The sequence below is a fragment of the Chelonus insularis genome, unplaced genomic scaffold (genome assembly GCF_013357705.1).
Source record: "Chelonus insularis isolate UGA/USDA-ARS -01 unplaced genomic scaffold, ASM1335770v1 contig_145_pilon, whole genome shotgun sequence".
NCBI classification, from domain to species: Eukaryota; Metazoa; Arthropoda; class Insecta; order Hymenoptera; family Braconidae; genus Chelonus; species Chelonus insularis.
In genome coordinates, this window is record NW_023276386.1 from 1 (window position 1) to 27,603 (window position 27,603).

At 29.6% G+C, this 27,603-nt stretch overlaps 2 protein-coding genes across 5 annotated transcripts; one reads left to right on the plus strand and one right to left on the minus strand.

The window, feature by feature from the left end:
* The first annotated feature begins 10,216 nt into the window (after positions 1-10,216).
* On the plus strand, positions 10,217-16,113 carry LOC118075095 (uncharacterized). 3 transcript variants are annotated; one of them, XM_035096736.1, is made up of 5 exons: positions 10,217-10,434; positions 13,085-13,206; positions 13,529-15,412; positions 15,623-15,821; positions 15,921-16,113. In XM_035096736.1, the coding sequence occupies exons 2-5, from the start codon at positions 13,086-13,088 to the stop codon at positions 15,979-15,981; spliced, it is 2,265 nt and encodes a 754-aa protein (XP_034952627.1). In that variant the 5' UTR covers positions 10,217-10,434; position 13,085; the 3' UTR covers positions 15,982-16,113. The 3 variants fall into 3 exon arrangements, with proteins under 3 accessions (XP_034952627.1, XP_034952629.1, XP_034952628.1); XM_035096738.1 differs by lacking the exon at positions 10,217-10,434 and adding an exon at positions 12,272-12,527; XM_035096737.1 differs by lacking the exon at positions 10,217-10,434 and adding an exon at positions 12,465-12,618.
* Positions 16,114-16,335: 222 nt separating this feature from the next.
* LOC118075101 (probable WRKY transcription factor protein 1) lies at positions 16,336-26,379 on the minus strand. 2 transcript variants are annotated; one of them, XM_035096755.1, is made up of 7 exons: positions 25,972-26,379; positions 22,998-23,332; positions 19,438-20,871; positions 19,116-19,365; positions 17,456-17,991; positions 16,674-16,794; positions 16,336-16,597 (listed from the first exon to the last, which is right to left on the minus strand). In XM_035096755.1, exons 2-7 carry the CDS (start codon positions 23,323-23,325, stop codon positions 16,573-16,575), a joined length of 2,694 nt encoding a protein of 897 aa, XP_034952646.1. In that variant the 5' UTR covers positions 23,326-23,332; positions 25,972-26,379; the 3' UTR covers positions 16,336-16,572. The 2 variants fall into 2 exon arrangements, with proteins under 2 accessions (XP_034952646.1, XP_034952645.1); XM_035096754.1 differs by having other exon boundaries at positions 19,116-20,871.
* Positions 26,380-27,603: the final 1,224 nt, after the last annotated feature.

Genomic DNA, 27,603 nt, shown 5'->3' on the forward strand with positions numbered 1-27,603 from the left:
GTCAGAACCGGAAATGGCTATAATTTTAGCATAAATTATGTTCGGATCATAATTTTGACTAGTGCATTGGAAAGCTCTTGCTCTCAGGAATCTATTGATATACTTGTGGTCCATGTACCTCGTATAGATCGTGAGTTATCGGTGAAAAACGAAGCTATGCTCCAATAAAACATAAAAAACGTTTAAACGCTCATAACTCGAAAACTAAGCGAGATACGGCATTTTTGACGGGGTTATCCTATAGGGGGAACCCAATTTAACACTCAGGTCCAGATCTTTCATATGAGCCCTCGATCAATCCCGTAGCATCATCAGCATAGCAGTTATGCATATTTTTATGTTTTGCCGTTTTTTCGAAATATCTCGTGATCTATCTAACAAAATAAAGTCAACAGCCAGTGTTTCGGAACGGTCTCGTCCCGCTCTTGCTAATGACATCCTCAAATGTATGATCTGAGCATAATTACGATTTTTTGCATTTTTTGAGGTTAGATATGGAAATTTCCGGATTTCGATAATCCAGGGTTACTCTGTACGTTCCGGTGCTCTGAAATTTAATCTGAAATAGCAACAATTTATATTAACGACCTCAGAACCGAAAATAAAGTCAGAACCGGAAATGGCTATAATTTTGGCATAAATTATGCTCGGATCATAATTTTGACTAGTGCATTGGAAAGCTCTTGCTCTCAGGAATCTATTGATATACTTGTGGTCCATGTACCTCGTATAGATCGTGAGTTATCGGTGAAAAACGAAGCTATGCTCCAATAAAACATAAAAAAACGTTTATAAACGCTCATAACTCGAAAACCAAGCGAGATACGGCATTTTGACGGGGTTATCCTATAGGGGGAACCCAATTTAAACACTCAAGTCCAGATCTTTCATATGAGCCCTCGATCAATCCCGTAGCATCATCCGCATAGCAGTTATGCATATTTATATGTTTTGCCGTTTTTCCGAAATATCTCGTGATCTATCTAACAAAATAAAGTCAACAGCCAGTGTTTTGGGAACGGTCTCGTCCCGCTCTTGCTAATGACATCCTCAAATGTATGATCTGAGCATAATTACGATTTTTTGCATTTTTTGAGGTTAGATATGGAAATTTTCGGATTTCGATAATTCAGGGTTACTCCGTAGGTTTCGGTGCTCTGAAATTCAATCTAAAATAACAACAATTTATATTAACGACCTCAGAACCGAAAATAAAGTCAGAACCGGAAATGGCTATAATTTTGGCATAAATTATGCTCGGATCATAATTTTGACTAGTGCATTGGAAAGCTCTTGCTCTCAGGAATCTATTGATATACTTGTGGTCCATGTACCTCGTATAGATCGTGAGTTATCGGTGAAAAACGAAGCTATGCTCCAATAAAACATAAAAAAACGTTTTAAACGCTCATAACTCGAAAACTAAGCGAGATACGGCATTTTTGACGGGGTTATCCTATAGGGGGAACCCAATTCAACACTCAGGTCCAGATCTTTCATATGAGCCCTCGATCAATCCCGTAGCATCATCCGCATAGCAGTTATGCATATTTATATGTTTTGCCGTTTTTCCGAAATATCTCGTGATCTATCTAACAAAATAAAGTCAACAGCCAGTGTTTGGGAACGGTCTCGTCCCGCTCTTGCTAATGACATCCTCAAATGTATGATCTGAGCATAATTACGATTTTTTGCATTTTTTGAGGTTAGATATGGAAATTTCGGATTTCGATAATTCAGGGTTACTCCGTAGGTTTCGGTGCTCTGAAATTCAATCTAAAATAACAACAATTTATATTAACGACCTCAGAACCGAAAATAAAGTCAGAACCGGAAATGGCTATAATTTTGGCATAAATTATGCTCGGATCATAATTTTGACTAGTGCATTGGAAAGCTCTTGCTCTCAGGAATCTATTGATATACTTGTGGTCCATGTACCTCTCATAGATCGTGAGTTATCGGTGAAAAACGAAGCTATGCTCCAAGAAAACATAAAAAAACGTTTAAACGCTCATAACTCGAAAACTAAGCGAGATACGGCACTTTTGACGGGGTTATCCTATAGGGGGAACCCAATTCAACACTCAGGTCCAGATCTTTCATATGAGCCCTCGATCAATCCCGTAGCATCATCAGCATAGCAGTTATGCATATTTTATGTTTTGCCGTTTTTTCGAAATATCTCGTGATCTATCTAACAAAATAAAGTCAACAGCCAGTGTTTGGGATCGGTCTCGTCCCACTCTTGCTAATGACATCCTCAAATGTATGATCTAAGCATAATTACGATTTTTTGCATTTTTTGAGGTTAGATATGAAAATTCTCGGATTTCGATGATTCAGGGTTACTCTGTACGTTCCGGTGCTCTGAAATTTAATCTGAAATAGCAACAATTTATATTAACGACCTCAGAACCGAAAATAAAGTCAGAACCGGAAATGGCTATAATTTTAGCATAAATTATGTTCGGATCATAATTTTGACTAGTGCATTGGAAAGCTCTTGCTCTCAGGAATCTATTGATATACTTGTGGTCCATGTACCTCTCATAGATCGTGAGTTATCGGTGAAAAACGAAGCTATGCTCCAATAAAACATAAAAAAACGTTTTAAACGCTCATAACTCGAAAACTAAGCGAGATACGGCATTTTTGACGGGGTTATCCTATAGGGGGAACCCAATTCAACACTCAGGTCCAGATCTTTCATATGAGCCCTCGATCAATCCCGTAGCATCATCAGCATAGCAGTTATGCATATTTTTATGTTTTGGCGTTTTTCCGAAATATCTCGTGATCTATCTAACAAAATAAAGTCAACAGCCAGTGTTTCGGAACGGTCTCGTCCCGCTCTTGCTAATGACATCCTCAAATGTATGATCTGAGCATAATTACGATTTTTTGCATTTTTTGAGGTTAGATATGGAAATTTCCGGATTTCGATAATCCAGGGTTACTCTGTACGTTCCGGTGCTCTGAAATTTAATCTGAAATAGCAACAATTTATATTAACGACCTCAGAACCGAAAATAAAGTCAGAACCGGAAATGGCTATAATTTTGGCATAAATTATGCTCGGATCATAATTTTGACTAGTGCATTGGAAAGCTCTTGCTCTCAGGAATCTATTGATATACTTGTGGTCCATGTACCTCGTATAGATCGTGAGTTATCGGTGAAAAACGAAGCTATGCTCCAATAAAACATAAAAAAACGTTTAAACGCTCATAACTCGAAAACCAAGCGAGATACGGCATTTTTGACGGGGTTATCCTATAGGGGGAACCCAATTTAACACTCAAGTCCAGATCTTTCATATGAGCCCTCGATCAATCCCGTAGCATCATCCGCATAGCAGTTATGCATATTTATATGTTTTGCCGTTTTTCCGAAATATCTCGTGATCTATCTAACAAAATAAAGTCAACAGCCAGTGTTTGGGAACGGTCTCGTCCCGCTCTTGCTAATGACATCCTCAAATGTATGATCTGAGCATAATTACGATTTTTTGCATTTTTTGAGGTTAGATATGGAAATTTTCGGATTTCGATAATTCAGGGTTACTCCGTAGGTTTCGGTGCTCTGAAATTCAATCTAAAATAACAACAATTTATATTAACGACCTCAGAACCGAAAATAAAGTCAGAACCGGAAATGGCTATAATTTTGGCATAAATTATGCTCGGATCATAATTTTGACTAGTGCATTGGAAAGCTCTTGCTCTCAGGAATCTATTGATATACTTGTGGTCCATGTACCTCGTATAGATCGTGAGTTATCGGTGAAAAACGAAGCTATGCTCCAATAAAACATAAAAAAACGTTTAAACGCTCATAACTCGAAAACTAAGCGAGATACGGCATTTTTGACGGGGTTATCCTATAGGGGGAACCCAATTCAACACTCAGGTCCAGATCTTTCATATGAGCCCTCGATCAATCCCGTAGCATCATCCGCATAGCAGTTATGCATATTTATATGTTTTGCCGTTTTTCCGAAATATCTCGTGATCTATCTAACAAAATAAAGTCAACAGCCAGTGTTTGGGAACGGTCTCGTCCCGCTCTTGCTAATGACATCCTCAAATGTATGATCTGAGCATAATTACGATTTTTTGCATTTTTTGAGGTTAGATATGGAAATTTTCGGATTTCGATAATTCAGGGTTACTCCGTAGGTTCGGTGCTCTGAAATTCAATCTAAAATAACAACAATTTATATTAACGACCTCAGAACCGAAAATAAAGTCAGAACCGGAAATGGCTATAATTTTGGCATAAATTATGCTCGGATCATAATTTTGACTAGTGCATTGGAAAGCTCTTGCTCTCAGGAATCTATTGATATACTTGTGGTCCATGTACCTCTCATAGATCGTGAGTTATCGGTGAAAAACGAAGCTATGCTCCAATAAAACATAAAAAAACGTTTAAACGCTCATAACTCGAAAACTAAGCGAGATACGGCATTTTTGACGGGGTTATCCTATAGGGGGAACCCAATTCAACACTCAGGTCCAGATCTTTCATATGAGCCCTCGATCAATCCCGTAGCATCATCAGCATAGCAGTTATGCATATTTTTATGTTTTGCCGTTTTTTCGAAATATCTCGTGATCTATCTAACAAAATAAAGTCAACAGCCAGTGTTTCGGAACGGTCTCGTCCCGCTCTTGCTAATGACATCCTCAAATGTATGATCTGAGCATAATTACGATTTTTTGCATTTTTTGAGGTTAGATATGGAAATTTCCGGATTTCGATAATCCAGGGTTACTCTGTACGTTCCGGTGCTCTGAAATTTAATCTGAAATAGCAACAATTTATATTAACGACCTCAGAACCGAAAATAAAGTCAGAACCGGAAATGGCTATAATTTTGGCATAAATTATGCTCGGATCATAATTTTGACTAGTGCATTGGAAAGCTCTTGCTCTCAGGAATCTATTGATATACTTGTGGTCCATGTACCTCGTATAGATCGTGAGTTATCGGTGAAAAACGAAGCTATGCTCCAATAAAACATAAAAAAACGTTTAAACGCTCATAACTCGAAAACCAAGCGAGATACGGCATTTTTGACGGGGTTATCCTATAGGGGGAACCCAATTTAACACTCAAGTCCAGATCTTTCATATGAGCCCTCGATCAATCCCGTAGCATCATCCGCATAGCAGTTATGCATATTTATATGTTTTGCCGTTTTTCCGAAATATCTCGTGATCTATCTAACAAAATAAAGTCAACAGCCAGTGTTTGGGAACGGTCTCGTCCCGCTCTTGCTAATGACATCCTCAAATGTATGATCTGAGCATAATTACGATTTTTTGCATTTTTTGAGGTTAGATATGGAAATTTTCGGATTTCGATAATTCAGGGTTACTCCGTACGTTTCGGTGCTCTGAAATTCAATCTAAAATAACAACAATTTATATTAACGACCTCAGAACCGAAAATAAAGTCAGAACCGGAAATGGCTATAATTTTGGCATAAATTATGCTCGGATCATAATTTTGACTAGTGCATTGGAAAGCTCTTGCTCTCAGGAATCTATTGATATACTTGTGGTCCATGTACCTCGTATAGATCGTGAGTTATCGGTGAAAAACGAAGCTATGCTCCAATAAAACATAAAAAAACGTTTAAACGCTCATAACTCGAAAACTAAGCGAGATACGGCATTTTTGACGGGGTTATCCTATAGGGGGAACCCAATTCAACACTCAGGTCCAGATCTTTCATATGAGCCCTCGATCAATCCCGTAGCATCATCCGCATAGCAGTTATGCATATTTATATGTTTTGCCGTTTTTCCGAAATATCTCGTGATCTATCTAACAAAATAAAGTCAACAGCCAGTGTTTGGGAACGGTCTCGTCCCGCTCTTGCTAATGACATCCTCAAATGTATGATCTGAGCATAATTACGATTTTTTGCATTTTTTGAGGTTAGATATGGAAATTTTCGGATTTCGATAATTCAGGGTTACTCCGTAGGTTTCGGTGCTCTGAAATTCAATCTAAAATAACAACAATTTATATTAACGACCTCAGAACCGAAAATAAAGTCAGAACCGGAAATGGCTATAATTTTGGCATAAATTATGCTCGGATCATAATTTTGACTAGTGCATTGGAAAGCTCTTGCTCTCAGGAATCTATTGATATACTTGTGGTCCATGTACCTCTCATAGATCGTGAGTTATCGGTGAAAAACGAAGCTATGCTCCAATAAAACATAAAAAAACGTTTAAACGCTCATAACTCGAAAACTAAGCGAGATACGGCATTTTTGACGGGGTTATCCTATAGGGGGAACCCAATTCAACACTCAGGTCCAGATCTTTCATATGAGCCCTCGATCAATCCCGTAGCATCATCAGCATAGCAGTTATGCATATTTTTATGTTTTGCCGTTTTTTCGAAATATCTCGTGATCTATCTAACAAAATAAAGTCAACAGCCAGTGTTTGGGAACGGTCTCGTCCCGCTCTTGCTAATGACATCCTCAAATGTATGATCTGTGCATAATTACGATTTTTTGCATTTTTTGAGGTTAGATATGGAAATTTCCGGATTTCGATAATCCAGGGTTACTCTGTACGTTCCGGTGCTCTGAAATTTAATCTGAAATAGCAACAATTTATATTAACGACCTCAGAACCGAAAATAAAGTCAGAACCGGAAATGGCTATAATTTTGGCATAAATTATGCTCGGATCATAATTTTGACTAGTGCATTGGAAAGCTCTTGCTCTCAGGAATCTATTGATATACTTGTGGTCCATGTACCTCGTATAGATCGTGAGTTATCGGTGAAAAACGAAGCTATGCTCCAATAAAACATAAAAAAACGTTTAAACGCTCATAACTCGAAAACTAAGCGAGATACGGCATTTTTGACGGGGTTATCCTATAGGGGGAACCCAATTCAACACTCAGGTCCAGATCTTTCATATGAGCCCTCGATCAATCCCGTAGCATCATCAGCATAGCAGTTATGCATATTTTTATGTTTTGCCGTTTTTTCGAAATATCTCGTGATCTATCTAACAAAATAAAGTCAACAGCCAGTGTTTGGGAACGGTCTCGTCCCGCTCTTGCTAATGACATCCTCAAATGTATGATCTGAGCATAATTACGATTTTTTGCATTTTTTGAGGTTAGATATGGAAATTTTCGGATTTCGATAATTCAGGGTTACTCCGTAGGTTTCGGTGCTCTGAAATTCAATCTGAAATAACAACAATTTATATTAACGACCTCAGAACCGAAAATAAAGTCAGAACCGGAAATGGCTATAATTTTGGCATAAATTATGCTCGGATCATAATTTTGACTAGTGCATTGGAAAGCTCTTGCTCTCAGGAATCTATTGATATACTTGTGGTCCATGTACCTCGTATAGATCGTGAGTTATCGGTGAAAAACGAAGCTATGCTCCAATAAAACATAAAAAAACGTTTAAACGCTCATAACTCGAAAACTAAGCGAGATACGGCATTTTTGACGGGGTTATCCTATAGGGGGAACCCAATTTAACACTCAAGTCCAGATCTTTCATATGAGCCCTCGATCAATCCCGTAGCATCATCCGCATAGCAGTTATGCATATTTATATGTTTTGCCGTTTTTCCGAAATATCTCGTGATCTATCTAACAAAATAAAGTCAACAGCCAGTGTTTCGGAACGGTCTCGTCCCGCTCTTGCTAATGACATCCTCAAATGTATGATCTGAGCATAATTACGATTTTTTGCATTTTTTGAGGTTAGATAAAATAAACAGAAAATAAACTGGCTTAGGATTCTTATAATGAGAGTAAAAGAGAATACAAAACTTATCTCTTTTCTCTCTTAGATTAAGGGGCGTGGCTAGAATAAACCGTTGCAGCGCCATCGCTTGGTGGGTTCACAGAAACTTTTATGTTGTGACCTGAGATTACTGACATGTTGACCCAAAATACCGACATGTTGACCGAAACTTTGTCCGGATTTTCAACACAGCATTGGACTTCTATACTGTTCTCTCTTCTCTGACACAGCGAACGTAAATTAAAATTTTTTTTTTCAGTTTACATTTATGATAATACATGTGTTTTTATTCATAATTAGTCCAAACTTAATTCAATATGACGGCTAATTAACAGTATCTTCATAAATTTTATATCATATTTATGTTTGTATGTTAAAATAATCATGATTTTGAATTTTATAACCTCAAAGGATTCTGATTCGAGCAAAACAGAGGCAAAATTATTTTTTTATTTTGTCATTGACTCCTACTCCCCTCAGTATCAGAAGAAAAATTCAGTCTTTTTTCTAAGAAAAATGATCTAAAATAATTCTAAAACTAGCTTATGAATCACTTTCGTGATCCTCGAATCAACATTATTAATGGCAAAATATCCATAATAAATTCAATGAGTTCAGCGAGACAGCCAAAATTTGAAATAAATAGATTTTTTTTGGGAGTAGTCACTCATTCATGTTTACTTGCAAGTTCAGATAATAATTCTGATAATAAATGTAATTATAATCACACAAAAATGAAATCATAATTAACTTTGTCAGAAGATATAGCGGCAGAATAAGAAAAAAATTCTACCTCGGCTAATGCCATCGTCATCGCCATTTATACTTGGCACATGAGACACTTCAAAAATAAACGTGTCTCTTGATAGCTTTATACTTTGTATTTATCAGATAAAAAAAATTTGATTATTAATAATAATCATTATGTAATAATTTAGTCAATGTTAAATTACTACCTGGTATAATGATCATTATTAAAATCACTTTCATCTAACAATAGCTAATGTTACGCCTCGGAAAGTTTGTTATAAATAATTTAAATATTAAATATAAAATTAAAATTGATATTTGAATGTTTATTAGCAAACTTTTATAATTCAATGTTAATTATAATAAATAATTAAAATTTCGAAAAAATTAACTAACATGGAAATCAAATTTTTAGGAAGTCAAATCAAATTTTGGAGTCTACTTCAAAACGAAATTATTGTATGATTACTTTATTTTAAAAATAAGATATGAGATCAACGTAAATTATTAATTTAATTTAATTTAATTATTATTAAATTCTAAAAATTAAACTATCAATCTAGTATTAATTTAAACATCGTTTTTCAAAGACTGGTGAGTTAATATTAACATAAAATATTTCTAAAGCCTATAAATAAATTCCATCGTCTTTAAATTGGACTGAAAAATTTGGAATCATTTCATGTTAATATTAAAAGATATTTAAAAAAAAAAATACAATAATACTTTTAAAAAATTGTGTATAACAATTTTCTTATACTATTTTTTGGCTTTACAACTTCAACATCTTGCATTACTTTCTATATTAAAAATAAAATAAATATTTAATTACATTTGAAGTTACATCGTACTTAATTGTTACCATATCGAAGTCATTCATGAATTTTCAGTTGTCTAAATATGATCGAAATCGAAGACTAAAAATCGAGACCTATTTTTTTGGTATCATGGCAACATATTTTATTTCTTCAAAAGTGACAAGTGTTTAATAACAAAAGATCATGTTTTCTTTACAGTTATAGATATTCAACACCTAGAAATTTTAACTTGAAAATAATACATTTTTAAACATACATATTAATTTTCATAGAAAAATTGAAACATTATTATAATTGTAATATTATTACATAAAACTAACGATGCACTAGTGTTCAGACCATTGACTTCTTCATAGTTTTATATCTACATGGGAACCTCTAAACTTGTATATATTCTTTTATATAATTACAATCTCATGTATTCTGTACATACACACAAACATCACTTTTAATCTCCTTTGTTGTTCTCTTTGCTGTCACATAATTCATAATTGTTATTTCTTTTTAGAGTATATTTTATTTTAATTAAATCAATGAAATTCTTACGTCTAAACTTTCCGCACTGTTCAACATTCTAAAACCAGCACCATTTTATCATGTTTCAAATCAGAAAAGGAATTATTATGGACCAAAAATAAATAATTAATTATGGAAATGAATTCATATTTTATAATTCATAGGTTGAATTTTGGATTAGCAATAATTTCGATTATTTTAATAAACTTAGAATAAAATGTTAGGAATACATAGTATGTAACAGAAGAATTGTAACGTAGTGGGAGAAACTACTGCAGATAGAAAGGTTAGCGAAGACATTCAGTCGCTGGAACTCGTTGATTCGTAACGCATTACTTGTGTTCAACCTTCTGTGTTCAGATATTCTCACATTTCTTTGATACATAGAAAGTGTTGTAATATTTTTATTAACCGATCATATCTTCTAGATCAATATAAGTGTTTTTAGAGCAAGTTTTAGGAATTATTTATTTTAAAAGTATTCCTTTTTTTACAATACATGTTCTTGTTGATATCAGGTTTAGTAATGCCAAGTAAGTACATATTTTTTTTTTCTGAATTAAACTCTATAACTTTAGTTGATTACACTTAATTGGTATTGTTATAACATTATTTACATGTTTTAGATTACTTCTGGAATGTTAATGAGTTGTTATAAAATTTCGTGTAGACTTTGGTCTAAGATTTACGTAATTTTAATCGTATCTCTTTTTTATAATATCAACTAAGTCGGTGATTTTTTCTTGTCTCTGGTACATGTAATATTCTCATCGACTAAAAATTTCCATTTAAACAATATCGGAATGTAGAAAAAATGGTGATACTTTCCAATGTGAAATACTATTGGTAAAAGTTGATCATGTAATTTAGCCATGTTTTGTTTATTTTATTAATAATAAGAATATTAGAGAAATATTTCGCTTGGGTTATCTAAACGTGTATTAAATTAATTATAACATACCATAGAATTGAAAATAGAAAAGGTTAATAACTCCAAAGTTTAATAGAAAATTGACTCCAAAATGGACAAGTAGATCAGTTTTAAAATCCTTTTCTTTCTGTTTTAGATTTAATGGTAAATATTATAAAGGTTAATAATATAAAACAATATTTTTCTGTGTTATATTTAACTTCAAGAAAACAAACACCATAAAAGAAGCACACCTGTAGAATTTGAAATTGAAAAAATTTTGATTTATTTTGAGTCGGTTGACTTTATGATCTAAGAAGAGTATTTTCACAGGAACTTTAAATATGACTAACGGGAATATCATTTCCATTCTACCATAACGATGTATATATTTATAAAATTATTGCACATCAATATTAATTTCACCTGAAAAAAATTCAATCTTTCTGTAATATTACTCTACACTCACTTTATTTGGAAGTCAAACTAAATTTTATATTCAATTATAAATAATATATAAGTTCTCCATAATACAACGGCTGTTAATAATTATTATATTTTTATTGATTTGACGATAAAAGTTGTTATAAGATTGTTGAAGATGAGCAACTATAAAAAACAATCACTTCTCATTGATAACCTTCCTCGCGGTATTTTGAAGAAAAGAATTTAGGTTTCAGTGTGAAGTTACATAATGAAACATTTATGCGTCATTTTTCTCGGCAAAGTAATTAAATTATTTACGATTATTCATTGAATTGGAAAACACTGTAAATTCTTTACATTTAATATTTCTTTTTTTTTCCACTTTCCACTAGTATGTATGAATAAACTATGATAATAGTTTCTATAGAATATAGCATAGTTAAAAATGAAAACAAATTTGATTTATGTTTCACACTTAAACAAAAACATCAAACTCTATTGGTTTTTCTATGAAAAATATTTCACAAAAATTATTTGTTATTAAGTTAACAACTATAATATAACCGTAAATTTGTTTAATTTTGCAAAATAAAAATTACGTGTCGAGTGAAAGTCTCAATGGAGTACACAAGTCAGTTCGCAAACTGGTACTGATAGGTCACTAAACGCATGAGTAGAATAATAATTGAGGTTACTAGGCAATCTATGTAGAAATGACATTAGTTAGGGCTCAATTAAATCTAATCGAAATGTATTTTTGATCGATAATAATTATTTATGATCAAGCTAAAAAAATTATCACTTCAAATCTCACTAAACTATTTCAGTCGACAGATTTATATTTCACATAGATATGAAAGACATCTTAAAAGCCATGAAAAAAAAAGAAATATTAGAAGTACAAGACATGAAATAAAGAACAAAGATAAGGTTATAGTGGTTGATATACATAGTGGTATTGGTTTTGTTTATCAGGATTGACAATCACTGAGAATAGAAGAAGGCAATGTAGTCAAGTAAAATGTCCTTTCTGCAATATATACACAACATTGAATGTATTTTGATATAATTGAATGTAATATAATATACATTGCTTCTGTGTACTTACATATATCGATATCCATTGAAGTATTACCTGTAGTTTGAGAAGCCACTTTAGAAGCTTAGTAGCATGGCTATTCCAACATGGAATGCGTGGCATGTCGCTCATTAAATGACTACGAAATAAAAGGATCTTGACGACCTTGATAGTGTGCTTCACCAGTGAGAGCATATACATCGAGGTCATTGGTACAGAACGAATTGGTTTTGACTAACTTCACTTGTGATTTTAATAAACTTCATTTCAAGTTTATATTAACATCAAAAAGGATTATTCCATGTATAACTTAATAATTATGTCTTTTTTTCGAATTACATGAATATTAAGTAATATTATATTATGTTATCATTGGTTGTTAGTACAAGCTATAACTATTATATTTAAGATTGTCTTATCTCTTATCACTTGTATAAAAAAATAGTAAAAACTTTTAGAGTTACTTTGGAAATTTAGCATAGTTAGTAAATGAATCTTTTTATACTATCATTAAATACGTACTGAATTTTTAATTATTTTTAATAACAATAATTATTCTGTTACTATGAGGTAGAAAGTGGCGCAAACTTTCTGATTTAAAGAATGTTAGGAGTTTGCAAGTGAGATGAGAGATTTCAGATGTAATAACTACCGTAAACTGTTTTATGATTTTCTCTAGAAATTTACTCATTGAATATTCTATTATTGATAAGTTTTCATATTGTTTAAAGCAATTATAATGAATCTTGTTTTTTTTTTTCTATTTTAGAATGCATTGGTTTAAGGAAAACACTGATACACCAAAATTATTAAGTCTCAGCCCATTACGTGGAGATGAAAATAATATTGAATTCAAATCGCTCAATTCTCACTCGTCATCATCCATGAAAAGTAAGTTAGTTATGTAATAAGAGTATAATAATACTTTTCTATCAATGAAACATTTTAATGGAGCATAGGAAACATTATTAAATTACAGAGTAATTTTTATTTAATTTTATGACTTTTTAAATAGAAATGTATTGTCGATAACATTGTAAAAAAAATTATTTATAACTTTTAGAAATAAATAAAATCATACATTTATTTCTTTAGTATATAGATAATAAATATATCTACATATATTTTATAAATAATATTATTAAGAATGATAAAATTAAGAAATATTCTTTAATAATAATTATTATTTATTTATTGTTTATTATTTTTATAGATATATCATTGCCACATTGGACACGACAACAATCATCAGACTCGGAATCCGAAAAGAATTGCTACAATGTTCAAACTTCGCAAATTACTGTTGAAAAATGCAGTGAAAAAAAAATGAAAAAGAAATACCAAAATCATCATAGATCGTACGAAAAAAGAAATCCACTTCTTGATCGAGTCAAAAATACTAAATTAAGTTTCTTCAAAGCTGACGAGTCTCACAAGGACATCGACCCAGATGAAGCGGACTTTCGATCAAAATGTCATTCAAAACGATTAATTTTTATCCGAGATGATTCCCATCATCAGTCATTACGTAATCAAATAACAGAACAAAATAAAATTGATAATAAATATAGACGACGTTCGAAATCACAAACAAGAATTTTGTCGAATAAAAATTCTAATGAAGAATTTAGAGGATTCAAATGGAATCTTTCAAAATCACAAGAATCTTGTTTATTATCAAATTACAAACCTTCCGATATTGAAAAAAAATCCATGAACATAAAGCAAAAAAAAACTGATTACGAATCATTCTCATCAAAAGAATTTCGAAATGATGCAAAATCATCAAATTGTTTTACTACAAAGCTTCAAGTTATTCAAGATCGTTATTTAAAAAATTCTGTCAATAAATTAATTGGAAAAATATATAAAATCGATGAAAAAGATAAGAAGAAGCAGCGGCTCCGTAGCTTCTCTTACGGATCAATAACGGGACTCGATGAACTTCGAACTAATCCTCTCTTTGAAGATCAAGATCAGGATGACAATGATTCAGGAATTTTAGATAATAGCTCAGCTACAAGTTCTTTGTTTGAAGAGCAATATTATAATGTAACTTCTGATTCCGTTTCAAATACCACTTTCGATTCATCTTTGCCTCGATGTGTATCATTAAAAAAACCTATATCTTCAATTAATGACGGGAACCAAAATAAAGCAACGCCACTTGATAACTTCACTAAAGACTCTCAGACATTGTTGAATAAAAAATCACATAGGAATTCATTAGAGTATTACTCGAAAATGATTGAGCATAAATTAAGTCAGGATGTAAATCCCACATTTTTAAACTCCATTCATCAACCGACTGAGAATCAATTTCTTTCAATACAAGATGAATTGAAGCCAAATAAAGTCCAATCTTATAAACAAACTTCTTGTGGAATGAAAAATAATGAATCTAATGGAAATACTGAATATCAACGGACCAGTGGAGGATTATCAGTGATACGATCTAAAAATTATACAACAAAGCAAATAACTGTCAAACTAACACGTAAAGCAAATCAATCACTTGGTATTTTTATAGTAAAAACATCTGGACATCAATCAGATTATTTAATTGCACATGTTGTACCTAATGGATTAGCTCATGAAGAAGGCACATTGAAAATAGGTGATGAAATTTTAGTTGTTAATGGAAGACAACTCTGTGGGTTTGATATTTCAGAAGTTAAAAAAATTCTTGAAAGTGAAAATACTCCTGATGAAGTAAATATTACGATAGCCAGACGGATTAGTGTCGATATGACAAAAAAAAATGATAAATTAAAAGAAAGTAGTGTCGATTATGAAAATATTCAGACAAAAAACCATTCTGAAATGATAGGTAATACAAAGAATTCACCAGAGGTGTATGTCAAAAAAGAAAAAGGTCATCAAGATTTTAGTAAAAATGAACGTAATTCATCACATACAATGAATCGAAAAAGTAACACAAAACAAAATTCAATTGTGTCTGATTTTTGTACCTTACCGAGGAGACCACGGAGTTCAATGTCGATATTTTATACGGTTGTTTTTCAGAAAGGTCCGGGTAAAAAATCTCTTGGATTTACTATCGTTGGTGGAAAAGATAGCCCAAAAGGAAGCATAGGTAATTACTGTAATTACAGAAGTTTTTATTTTTATTATAAAATAATATAAATCTATTATTTAAATCATTTTTGAATTAAAAAAAATGACATTTTTATAGCAGGATAATTTGTAACTAATATTTAAATTTGATAATCTTCCTCCACGTTAACACATTCAAAAATACGTCTTATTTTACATTATTAATTGATGTTCACGTTTCACATTTCAGGTATCTTCATAAAGTCAGTTCTTCCAGGTGGTCAGGCTGCAGAAGATGGCCGATTAAAGGCAGGTGATGAAATATTAGCTGTTAACGGACAAGTTCCTCATGATTTGACTCATCGTGAAGCTATTCAACTTTTTCGTAATATTAAAAGTGGTTCTTTGGCATTACATCTTTGTAGACGGATAAAACCACAATCACCGCCGTATGTTCAACTCATTATTCTTTTTTTTTTCTACGATAAAAGAAATTAAAAATAACTATAATATAAATTTATATTAAAACTATTTTCACACCTTTGCAGAAAATCTAAAGCCAAATCTTGTGCTGAACTTACTTTAGAGGCTGAAGTGACGTTTCCGTAAATAGACAACGTTTGAAGTATAGTATTAAGTGACATGTTTAATAAATATAAATATATTATTGTAAATATTGTAAATAATTCTATATATAAATATACATAAATTTTAGTATTTTTTATATAACTAAAGTTTTTATTATAAAATTAAAAAATTTGTTTTATAAATTGTTACATCAAGTTAATACATATGATATATCATAATGATACTAATATAATAAAAAATTATATAAGTCATCAGACATTGAAAAAATTCGCCTTCTTCAGTAAATCATTTCTATTATTAATAGCCTTACGTATTAAAATATATACAAAAAAGACTAGAAAATCAAAACTTTAAAAGAATATAGTCATTGGCCATTGTTTGATACAATTAATATTTAAAAAATTATTTTCATTAATTTAATATACACAAGCTGTTTAAAAAGTTTTTCATTAAGAGATAATACTAATGCGCAATTGAGATATTTTAAATAGTTGAATTATGACTTTTTATTTAGTTTATGTTGATAGTTGATTTTAATAGCACCATTTTATTTATAAATTACTATTGATCTCATGAATAAGCTTTAATCAATTACAAACCTATTATCTCATGTTATTTTTTTATATTCTTCAAATATCTACAACAATATAATGAATTTATTATGATATATTCTTTTTATCATCAACAAATTATTATGTGGAATTAAAATTCACCTATGTTTTCTCGCAACTTCTAACGATACTACTCCTTCCCTAACCGATTTAAATAAATCAATAACTTCTTGATGTGTACATCCTCGTAATTGTTTGCCATTTAATGCTAAAATTTCGTCACCTGGAAAAAAAGTCATTCAAGTTAATATTAATTTTGATAAAACATAAATAAAAAATATATCAATACTAAAAGTGAATAAAATATTCATAGTGTTTTCATTATAGTCTTTCAGTTTATATTATATTCTTTTCACGATACAGACTGTTAAAAAAAAAAAATAATAAAAAAAGACATTTTTATATGTCAATCACATCACATGCTGACTTCACATTTCGTGTTTAACTGTTGTTTTACCACCAATATGAATACATGAAATGTACGTGTTTTGTATTCTCATATCATACAGTATGACTTTAGTCTTAAAAAGAAAATAAATAAAAATTTTCATGTGATAGTAAATTTTTTTTTTGTCGCAGAAGATTTTTTTCAAATAAGATAAATTTGCTGATTAATTCTTGTAAATTCTTTGAAACATTTTTAAATAACTTTTTATAGCATATTTTTTTAGATAAATTTATGAGAGATTCAAATATTATTTTTCATCAAATATTTGTATTTTAAGTCTGATATTTTATAAAAACTTCATTTCTATTCAGTTAAAAATTAATTTTTTTATTACTAAATAAACTGTAAATAACGAAAGGCAATCCTATATAAATAGTTATTTTGAGCAACTTTATTTTTATATTAAAATAAAGTTAGTATTTGAAGTATTTCATACCTTGAAAAAGAATTTTTGAGGTATCTGCTTGTCCACCGGGAAATATTCGTCGGACGAAAATACCCATTTCTCCTCTAGGACTATCTTTTCCACCTACGACACTGAATCCTAAACTAGGTTTACCGATTCCTTTTTCAAATATAGCTGTATGCCTCGTTATTGAAAAGTTTTCAAGGTTCGAAGTACAATTATTAATACTTTGCATACTTTTTCCACTACATACTGATGATGAACAATTCAACGAATTTCGAGAGCAATCAATATTTTTACACAATTCTGGTGTTTTTCGTTCCATTGAATTCCATTGTTTTTGGCTATCAGAATAAGAACTGTGGAATTGATTACTCGAATTTTCATCAGTAAAAATAACGTCAGTATAATTTTGAGGAACGATTTCTTCATAAGCTGCTGTTAAATGAAGCTTATGTCCGGTGAAAGATTTGAGAAATTTTTGTACTTCATTAAGGTTCTGCAAGGATTTTAATTCCTTCCCCTCAACTTCTATTATTTCATCACCAAGTCTCAGTCTCCCATCTCTGTAAAAAAGAAAAAATAGTAGTCATGAATTTTATCATATTACATTGTGAGATAAATTAAGATATTTTTTACTAGTATCTCAGCTCGAATTTTCAGTTTTATTTTTACAAAAACACTTGTAGCATAGGCATAAAAATAAATTTATGCTTTCATGAATTTTTTCATCGACCATTTTAAACCTAAAATTTCCACTCATATTGGTGATAATTTCTACAACCGCATCCATTCAATTGACGATATTTATTTACATTAATATAATAAATCGTTTATGTATTTTTTTGAATCTTCCTCTAAAATTGAACTATAATGATAACAACTCAATCGAAATTTGTTTGCATACTTTATATTAAATACTGATAATGGACCGCACATAATTATAATCTTAAATAACTCTTTGATAGTTGTCTGTAATATTTACTAATTTTTAATTATTGTAATTAATATCTTTCATCTAAAATATGTATACATTATTATAACATCATTTAATTTTTTTAAATAATTTATGGTAGATACCAACAATATTTAATTGCTGTGATTAATATATTTTAGTTTAAAGAAACAAATCTTCGTTGTTTTTTGAATTTCATTATTATAAGATAGCTTTTGAAAAGCTTTAAAAAAATTCTTTAACAATAAAAAAAGTTTGGATAGATTTTAATATAACTTCTTTCAGATTGCCCCATATTTTAATTTGTTTACACGTAATTGAAAAAAAATATATTGAATAAATCCATTTTAAAGTTGTAAAAACTGAAACGAAGATTAGTTAAACAGAATTTACTTTGCAAAACAGAACAAAAGTTTACCTGTGGACCCAGTACGGGAAACCTTTGGCTTTTTCAAAAAAATAAGTCACAAATCGTTTCCCCACAGGATAAAATTTATCCTGTAACAAAGTATTCTTTACAGAAAGTAAGAGAAAAAATATTATTATTATTTTTTCAATCTATTATTTTGGAATTTTTTAAACAAAAACAATCATTCATGTATCAGAAATTAAGCATAACTAAACTTTGAATAAATTAAAAATTAAATTTATTTTAATATATCTTATTATATTCAATGATTCTACAATGTTCTGTTCGTTGCACCGCACTCTAAAAAATAATTAAAAAATACTCACCGATGAGCAATTCCATCGTGGTCCAATTGTACTATAATATATTTTAATTCTTCATAATTTTGTTGAGCCAAATGAATTCCAAGATTTTCTCTACTATTATTTCTATTTAATTCTATAATTCGACGTCTTTTAACTTTTTTCGCAGATTGAATAATATTGCTTAAAAATCTAGCTTTATCTTGCTGGAGTCGAAATCGATGAGGTGCAACAACTGATAGTTGTGAGTCATTCTGTGCTGCTTGAGAATTTTCTGTACGAAATGAGAAGCATGTATTAGTTAAATTGATACATGAACTTTGATGAATACTGGGTAAAAATCTACCAGATCTACTTTGATGCCAAGTTAAACTATGAATATTATCAGTCACTTCTGAGTCTTCATGGTTGGACATTAATTCAGCTGATGAATCTCCAGAAGGATAAAGTACATTTTTAAATTCACCGTATTTCGAACTTTTAATGGATTTATCATTTTCTAAATCAAGAAAATTACTAGAGTCCGCAGTAGCACCAATAAATTCATGATCAAAATTGACAATGGCTTCACCTCTTCCTGGACCATCACTGTCATAACCCGATTCATTTGAACTTATATAATGTGAAGAGAATTTTTGATCAACACAAGGTGCTGAATTTCGTCGATGATTTTTTTTTAATACTAAATCAGGATTTATCAATCCAGAATTGTACTTTTTATTATTATCTACAAAACTATGATATTGGTGTTCTTGTTGCTGCACAGCAGTATCATTTTTTTCCGATTGAATAGAACTACAATTATATTGTATTACTTGTTCCATTTGATGATTACGAACATTATTTATTTTTTTACGTCTCTTATCAAGAGTTGAAAATCCATCTAAAGAAGTTTTATCATGGTTAATAGACAAATGTTCTTCAGATGTCGTTTTAAAAATTCCATTAGCTTTGGTAAATGTTAGATTATGTCGTTCTTCTGGTAAAACCGATAACTTTGAACGAAGAAATGCATATGGGAAACTTGATCTTTTAGAATCTTTAAAATCACAACTAGTAGATTTACGTAAAACATCATTTGTTTTGTTATTAAAATGATCATTATTAGAAAATTCTACAGATGAGTGATTAGATATTGATAAATTAAGAAGTGTATTTCTAAAATTATTATCATCATGATCATTTTCATGAATAAGATTGTCGCAAGACACAGTTTTATCTTTGCAGTCAGTTATTTGTAAATCAATCCCTTCAGATGGATCATCTCCTTTAACGTAAGTTGAACTTGTATTGAGTTGAGAAGTACTACAACTTCTAAAGAGATTTTCTTTTTCTAATGAATTAAACTTTTCTTCTATATTTTGAGATTTTCGATTTCTCGATGTATTTAACATCCCGGTAGATCCCATTCGTACAAAAAATGACTTGAATGGAGATGGTGCTCGTCGCATAAATGGTTTAGAACATGTTTTCCATGAATCTGATGATTTGTCAATTTTATCATTTTCTATGCTTGCATTATTTGTATTACCATTGACATAATTACTGTGATCATTATTATAATTTTTATCCATTTGATTATTATTATTTATATTAGTAAAAAAATCATCATTGTTTTTATTATTATTACTGTCATTATTGCTATGATCATTATCAATATTTAAATTTACACTATTGCAATCAGAATCTTTTTTCTTTGAACCATACAACGATTCTCTAGAGCCAATTCTGCGAAAAGATTCAATCTTCTTACTCATTCTTCGACTCCACACACTTATTCCTAAAACAAAATAAACTTTTTAGTATTGTTTGAAAAAACAATTAAGTGAATATAAAAAAAAGTTTTAAGAGAGAAAAAAAAAATGAGTAAAAGTCATTTTAGTGATGTCTATGTTTTATTAATATTTAACTACATATTGCACAGTTTGCTAAATGGCCATGCACAGCAGTCTTCAGTAATGTACTAAAGAACGCACAATATATGACCACAAAAACTCTACTGCACACTTGATGTATGATTGCTATATTCTTAAGAAACCGCATTACGTTCCGTATGGAGAAACAGAACTCTATATGTAGTTCCGCATGTTTTCGGACTACTTTTTGTAATGTCACCATAATAAGACAACAACGGTATCAAATGATTCTTTATCAAAATTTTCATGAGATTATTTTTTGCCATTTTTCTAATTCTATTTTATATTTAATTTATCATGAGGCTTTAAAATGATCAAGATATCATCATTACTATTATGAATGATAGACAGTAAATTGTAGTATAAAAAAACTTTTCAAAGACCAATAATTATCATCTCATTTCATGTCATTGAAAATGATAGTGTAAGTATTCTCACACAACTTTTTCCTAACTTTGTGCATTCATTTGCCACCAATTATCTTCCAAACCATCATTTGATTTTGCTTTTATAAAATGTGGTTACTATAATCAACCTTAAAGAAATAAAAATAAACATTTAGAGCAGAACTACAGAATGATTTCCTTTACTCTATAATTTATTTGATCATGTTTTAAGTCTTATATTTATGTCATTTGAAACTTGTTCTTAGTATCTTTTAAGTAGTGCATATATACAAAATAAAGCTTTAAAAAACAGTTCATACACTTTTTAATAACTATACAAGTATAATTTTCTATTAGTTTCGCTCAATGCCTAGAATTGCAAACCTTGAGTATCACAACAACATCAACATCCTGATCTTGATTATCAAAACACCCCAAGCCAATTTTTTTCATAACAAAAAAATTACTACTACACTTGAATTATAAAAGTTGTTTATATAATCATCAGATCTATTCAGGAATGATGCTGTATTCCAAGGTATATTATGTTCAATTACTCAAAATGACCCATTAAGGGAAATAAATTACGAACATCTTAGGGGTTGTATGTGAAGAACCTGTTTTCTTCAATGTTTCTGAACAATCTATAAATATCATCTTAAAAGATATCTCTCACTATTAAATTTATTATTTTGCAACTTACTAATTAAGTCAATTATATGAAACATTAAACAATTATCAAATAAAATCTATTTATAAAAATTAAAACACCTTTTATTTCAGAAAGAATAAAAAAATATTTTAAAAATTTCCAGTAAATATAATTCACGCGATAATTTAAATTTTATGGTACAGAATGATCTAGAGTGATCATTAATGAGATTGGTTTGATAAATTTTATATATAATTCATTCAACAAAAATTTTATTCAGATCAACAGAATAAATTATAAACCCAACATTAACAGTAAAACAAAAATAATCGTTTATTTGTATGACTTACAAGTTTATATCACCATCTCGGCAGATTACTGCACTTATTTATTTATCTTTAAGGTTGATGTCGTCTTGAACACTTCACCTACACATTTACCAAGTTAAAGAAAATGCAACAGAGCATTGCCATTTCACAGAATAAGCAAACCAATTAAACCAACCACGTGACAATATTGCATTTAGTTATGTGAGTGAACAAACATTGCAGTGTGAAAAAAGAGTATAAGTACAGAAAACAAGAAGTCGATTGACCAGATCAACTAACTACTTAAACATTCTAGAATATCCAGATCATTTTACAACCTTATGATTAGTTTGAAACTTTTATGATGATACTACGATACCTAAAAGGATTACCGGTATTTCCTTTTTTTCCTATCTAGATTAATATTTATATAGAAAATGTCGAGAAATATGGTAGCATTTCGTGTCAAATGCACATTTCTTCTTTCTTACTTCTTTATTACAGCACGCACACAACATTAAAATATTCTCGTAATACTATTTTATTCAGGAATTCAATAATTTCATAATTAAGTTAAGTATTAGTTACTTTAATGTGATGTACCTTTTAAAACTAAATATTATATAGAATATATTAATAATTACCCTTGCGTTTCTCTGATTCATGCTCCACTATAAACGCTGGTACTGCTGTAACTGTTTGATAATCAGTTTCAGTTTGATGAGGATGACTGAACTCATAGTCAGTAGTTGGTGGAAGCATCGTATGTGTTGCTGCTTCATTACCAACACTTTTCCGATAATGTTTAAACTTCGCATCCTGTATAACACGTTGACTAAGTACATCATCTTGCACATCTAGACATTTTTTGTTCAATAAAAAAATTCCTAGTGGTTCACTCCATATTGACTGTGAAATATTTCCTTCATCGGCACTATGACGTCGTGATTTCGCTTGCAACCGTTTAAACATTATCTTTCTGAAACGAAAAATATATTTCATTATTTATGATTTATGTTTTGATAACTGGATATTTTAAATTACAAAAAAAATATTTCAACAAAGATTATTTTTATTTAGATGAAGTATTCACTTGAACATATCCGCATGTCACATGACGCTACAAGTAATAAAGTTTGAACATAAAACAAAAATAAAACTTAACCTCTAGAATGTGGATGTAAGTTTAAGTTAATCAAGTACAGCCTTAATGAAAGTTATTAAATAGAAAAAATGATGAAAAATAGTTGCGTGAAAACTGATAAAGGATATTAATGTCTGTAGAAAGCGAATCATAATCATATCAACATGTATCTCAACCAACGTGTATCCATTCATTACCTTTTCCTGAGATTGAAAATCGGACTTTTACTTTATCTGGATAAAGATTAACAAGCATACCAAGTTCAAACAAAATTTTCAACCGATTTATAATACTTATAAGTTTATTTATTGAAAAAGTGATAAAATTAAAAATTAACATATTTAATGGAATTATAAATACTACTATATACATATCATAAACAATGCACCTGTTGGGGAGCTTTTGCGTAATATCATGTTCAGACAAGTTGAAGAATTCCACGTACTTTCACTTAATGTTAAGAATCAAGTTATCATACATTACGAAACTTATTAAAAATTATTCAAAGGGCTTTATTATACAAGACAAGTGTGATATCTTCAACTACCATTTTTAAAAATTAACTCATTTATTTTAATAGTTTTTCCGATAATATTTTTATTACTTCAATTTTAACATTTTATTATAGCCAGTTCATAATAAAAAAAATTCATAAAATAAAATGAATATATTACAAAAGCTTTTAAAAAAATATTTTTTTATAAAATTATTTAAATTCTGATGGTAAGTTATTTATATTTATTTTTATAACCAATGTTATATTATTCTATAAATATCTTATTTATCAATCAACAGGCCCTTCTAGTCCAGTTATTATTGACGCATATTTTTCTTAATATACAACGACAGAAATATATAAGCATATGGTGGAATGAATTTCATTTGTTTGTATCGACTGCATTCCAGAGAGCTTGGTATTCTTCATGTGTCCTCCAGGTAACCTTGTTAACACTTGTAAAGTCTAAAAAATAATACAGCATAGCTAAAATAATAATTTATATTTTGACTTTGAAATTATTACGAATAAATAAGGATTATTGAATTGAATTATACAAGTTTTACTTGGAATAAAATAATATTTTTATCAAGAATTACTAAGCAGCACTGTATTGTTCCTTATTTCTTCACAAACTCTCAATTAATGAGGTTAAAAAGAACAAAAAAAAAAAAACTCATTTTTGCAAAAGCTATTTTAATTGCTGACCTTAGAAACACAACTACTGTAGTAGAAAAAGAGAGAAAGAGAGAGAGAAGAAGGAAGAGAAAAAGAGAGAAAGAGTAAAAGAGACAGTGGAAAAGAAAGAAAAGTAAATCCTCGGAGCAACGGACTCTAGTCTGTCCATGGCAAGAAGATGACGTAAAGGCCGCACACTGTACAAGTCTGCATCTCCATGTATACTGATCGTGTTACCGTTCATCCAGAAATCTACTCGAGTTTCATGACAACTAGTATATCCCGAGCTTCAACTGCTCTTGTAATTCATAGAGTAAAACAACAAAACTAGAAATTCATCAAGACATTTCCTTCATTCAATTCATTTTTTTTTTTTCAACTTACTTTGGTACTTTTATTTTCTCATAGTCATACATATGGATGTTCAGAATTCCTACAATTATTATTATTCATTTTTTACCCAATTCTTAAATAAATTTTTTTTGCTAAAAGTTAAATTAATATTCGAAGTTAAAATTAAATAATTGAATACATTTAAATCGTTTAGAGTATTATATAATATTATATAAAAAAATTCGGTTGACTTTTATAGTTTTATAAAATATTTATATTAAATTAAATATTAAATGTTTTATAGTAATTACGCTAATTTTATGGATGATCGAAATACAGTTTTGACAAAATTAAAAATTATTAAATTAATAAGGAATTTTTTAAAAAATAGTAAATAATAAAAACAAAAAAATTTTATAATATGTAGAAATGATAGAATATAATAATTCATTCGTAGGCAATGTAAAATATTCTTTTTTCACAGTTTAACTATAAATTCAATAAAAGTCTATTTTTATCTACGAAACGGAGTGTAGAATATTATGCATTTAACTCTAGTGCAATCGATGAAACAGAAATACATATATGCACTTATCAGCAAAACAAATTTTTGCTTTAGAATAACAACAACAATAAATCCTATAAACTACCAATTATTTTATATTTAATATTCCTTAAATTATTATTCAATAAACAAACACATAATATTATCAAATTATTATTTAATAAAATTAAAAAGCTATATATTGATCAAAGATATTTAAAGTAGAAACATGTCATTTACTATTTACCGATTTTGTTTATTTAATTTGGAGCAATCATTAAAGGAATTTATTATTATATTCATATTACTTAGTTATTAGTATGAATTCGAATTATTTATAGTAAATAAAATTTTTCGTTGGTGTTTCCAAACTTTACACACCGTTAAATAGTTAACAGAAATGTATATAAACAAATGACTTACCGATCGTTATGGATTATAAGCCAAAAATGATATTAATTGAATGCATTTTGTTCAATAGAAAATAATACAATGATACATGATTTGTTGAAAAGAAGAACAATAATAAAAACTACAAGATTCCAATGTGAATAATTCACAATAAATAAATACACCGACACAACTGAACACACTGTTAAAATTTACTGGTATCTGCAACTTCAATATATTAGTAATTTAAACCTCTGGGACCGCGTTGCACAGTTTTACTGCAGAGCGTAAATCGATGAAAAATATGAGGATTTCAATGGAGGGAATAGAAAAAGACAGAAAGAGAGCGAAAACCGACTAAAAGATGAGTACCGATCGATGGTTGTGCACAGACTGTCTCGACTCGCTTGCTCATGCTTTAGTTGTCTCTTATACCCTCTCTTTTACGCCTCTGAAAGCTTAATGCCACTTACATATTTTAGTCCAAACCAATAATTCATAAGAAATTTCCAGTGATATTTCATCAATATACACTTTCCTCTATTTACCCCTTTTTTAGGATTTTTTTATTTTAATTTATAATATATTGTGTATTTAATTCTCCATTCTGATCCTTTTTTCCAATTGATCGATATTCATTAAAATATCAAAAATTTTTAATAAAACCATATTTTATGGTAATTAATTAAATAGTTAATTACATTTATAATTGAAATGATTTTTTATTAGTTATTTATTTATTTTAATTGGTGCACTCATTAGCTGTATTTATTAGAAAAATTCAATTACATATTTACAAAATTTGATAAGTTTAAATATTATGATGAATATTAAAATTAACAAAGCATTACATGCAGTTTTTACAGAGTTCTGTAATAATATTTTGTCAACAAATATATGAAGAACCATTTTTAAAAAAAAAAATGTTGCTTAGTTCACTATAATTAAATTCTAATAATATTCAAACAGATGGACATTAGAGTAATCTTATATCTTTCTAATTACTATTATTAATACAAATAATTTGATAAATTAACAAAAAAAAATTTTTTTCCCAATAATTAGAAAACTAAAAAATGAAGCAACAGTTTTCCTATTATTTTTATAGTACTAAATCTAATATTAATATTAAAGCACTAAAAATAAAATTAAAATCTAAAAACGGAAGTGCATTTTTTCACCTTCTGTTTGATCAGTTTTTGTTGAAAAATTTTAAATCCCAACATTAGAATTTTTATTTAAAGATAAATTTATGACACTCAAACTGATGGACACTAGAGTGATAAACGAAATTGAAAAGGTGACGACAAAAATCCACAATGAGAAAATTCGAGCATAACACTTTCACCACTTAATGTATTTATGCAAAGAAACGGTTTTTTTTTTCAATGGTTTTTATTAAAATATGTTTATTACTCTGTTAGTAATTATGTATGATTATAAACGGTTGTCAAACAGAAATGGAACTGTGCTATTGTTATAAGGCATTCAAACAAATATAAATTTACAGTAAATACCTAAAAGAAACATTTATAACACCACAGCACAACAAGAGATGTATAATGAAATTTTCACTTGAGTCGTTTACAACTTAGTGTATCTAATTACCAGTAGACAATATAGCGTGTTGGTAAAAACATTATTTAGTACCAACCATTTTCAGAG

Excerpts from the sequence above, each read along its gene's own strand:
- LOC118075095 (XM_035096736.1), top strand. The coding sequence starts at position 13,086 with ATGCATTGGTTTAAGGAAAACACTGATACACCAAAATTATTAAGTCTC. Across the intron at positions 13,207-13,528 it reads CTCGTCATCATCCATGAAAA|ATATATCATTGCCACATTGG; the intron begins GTAAGTTAGTTA and ends TTATTTTTATAG. Across the intron at positions 15,413-15,622 it reads TAGCCCAAAAGGAAGCATAG|GTATCTTCATAAAGTCAGTT; the intron begins GTAATTACTGTA and ends TTCACATTTCAG.
- LOC118075101 (XM_035096754.1), bottom strand. The coding sequence starts at position 23,325 with ATGTTTAAACGGTTGCAAGCGAAATCACGACGTCATAGTGCCGATGAA. Across the intron at positions 20,872-22,997 it reads TGAATCAGAGAAACGCAAGG|GAATAAGTGTGTGGAGTCGA; the intron begins GTAATTATTAAT and ends ATTTTGTTTTAG. Across the intron at positions 16,598-16,673 it reads GAAGTTGCGAGAAAACATAG|ATATTTGAAGAATATAAAAA; the intron begins GTGAATTTTAAT and ends ATATTGTTGTAG.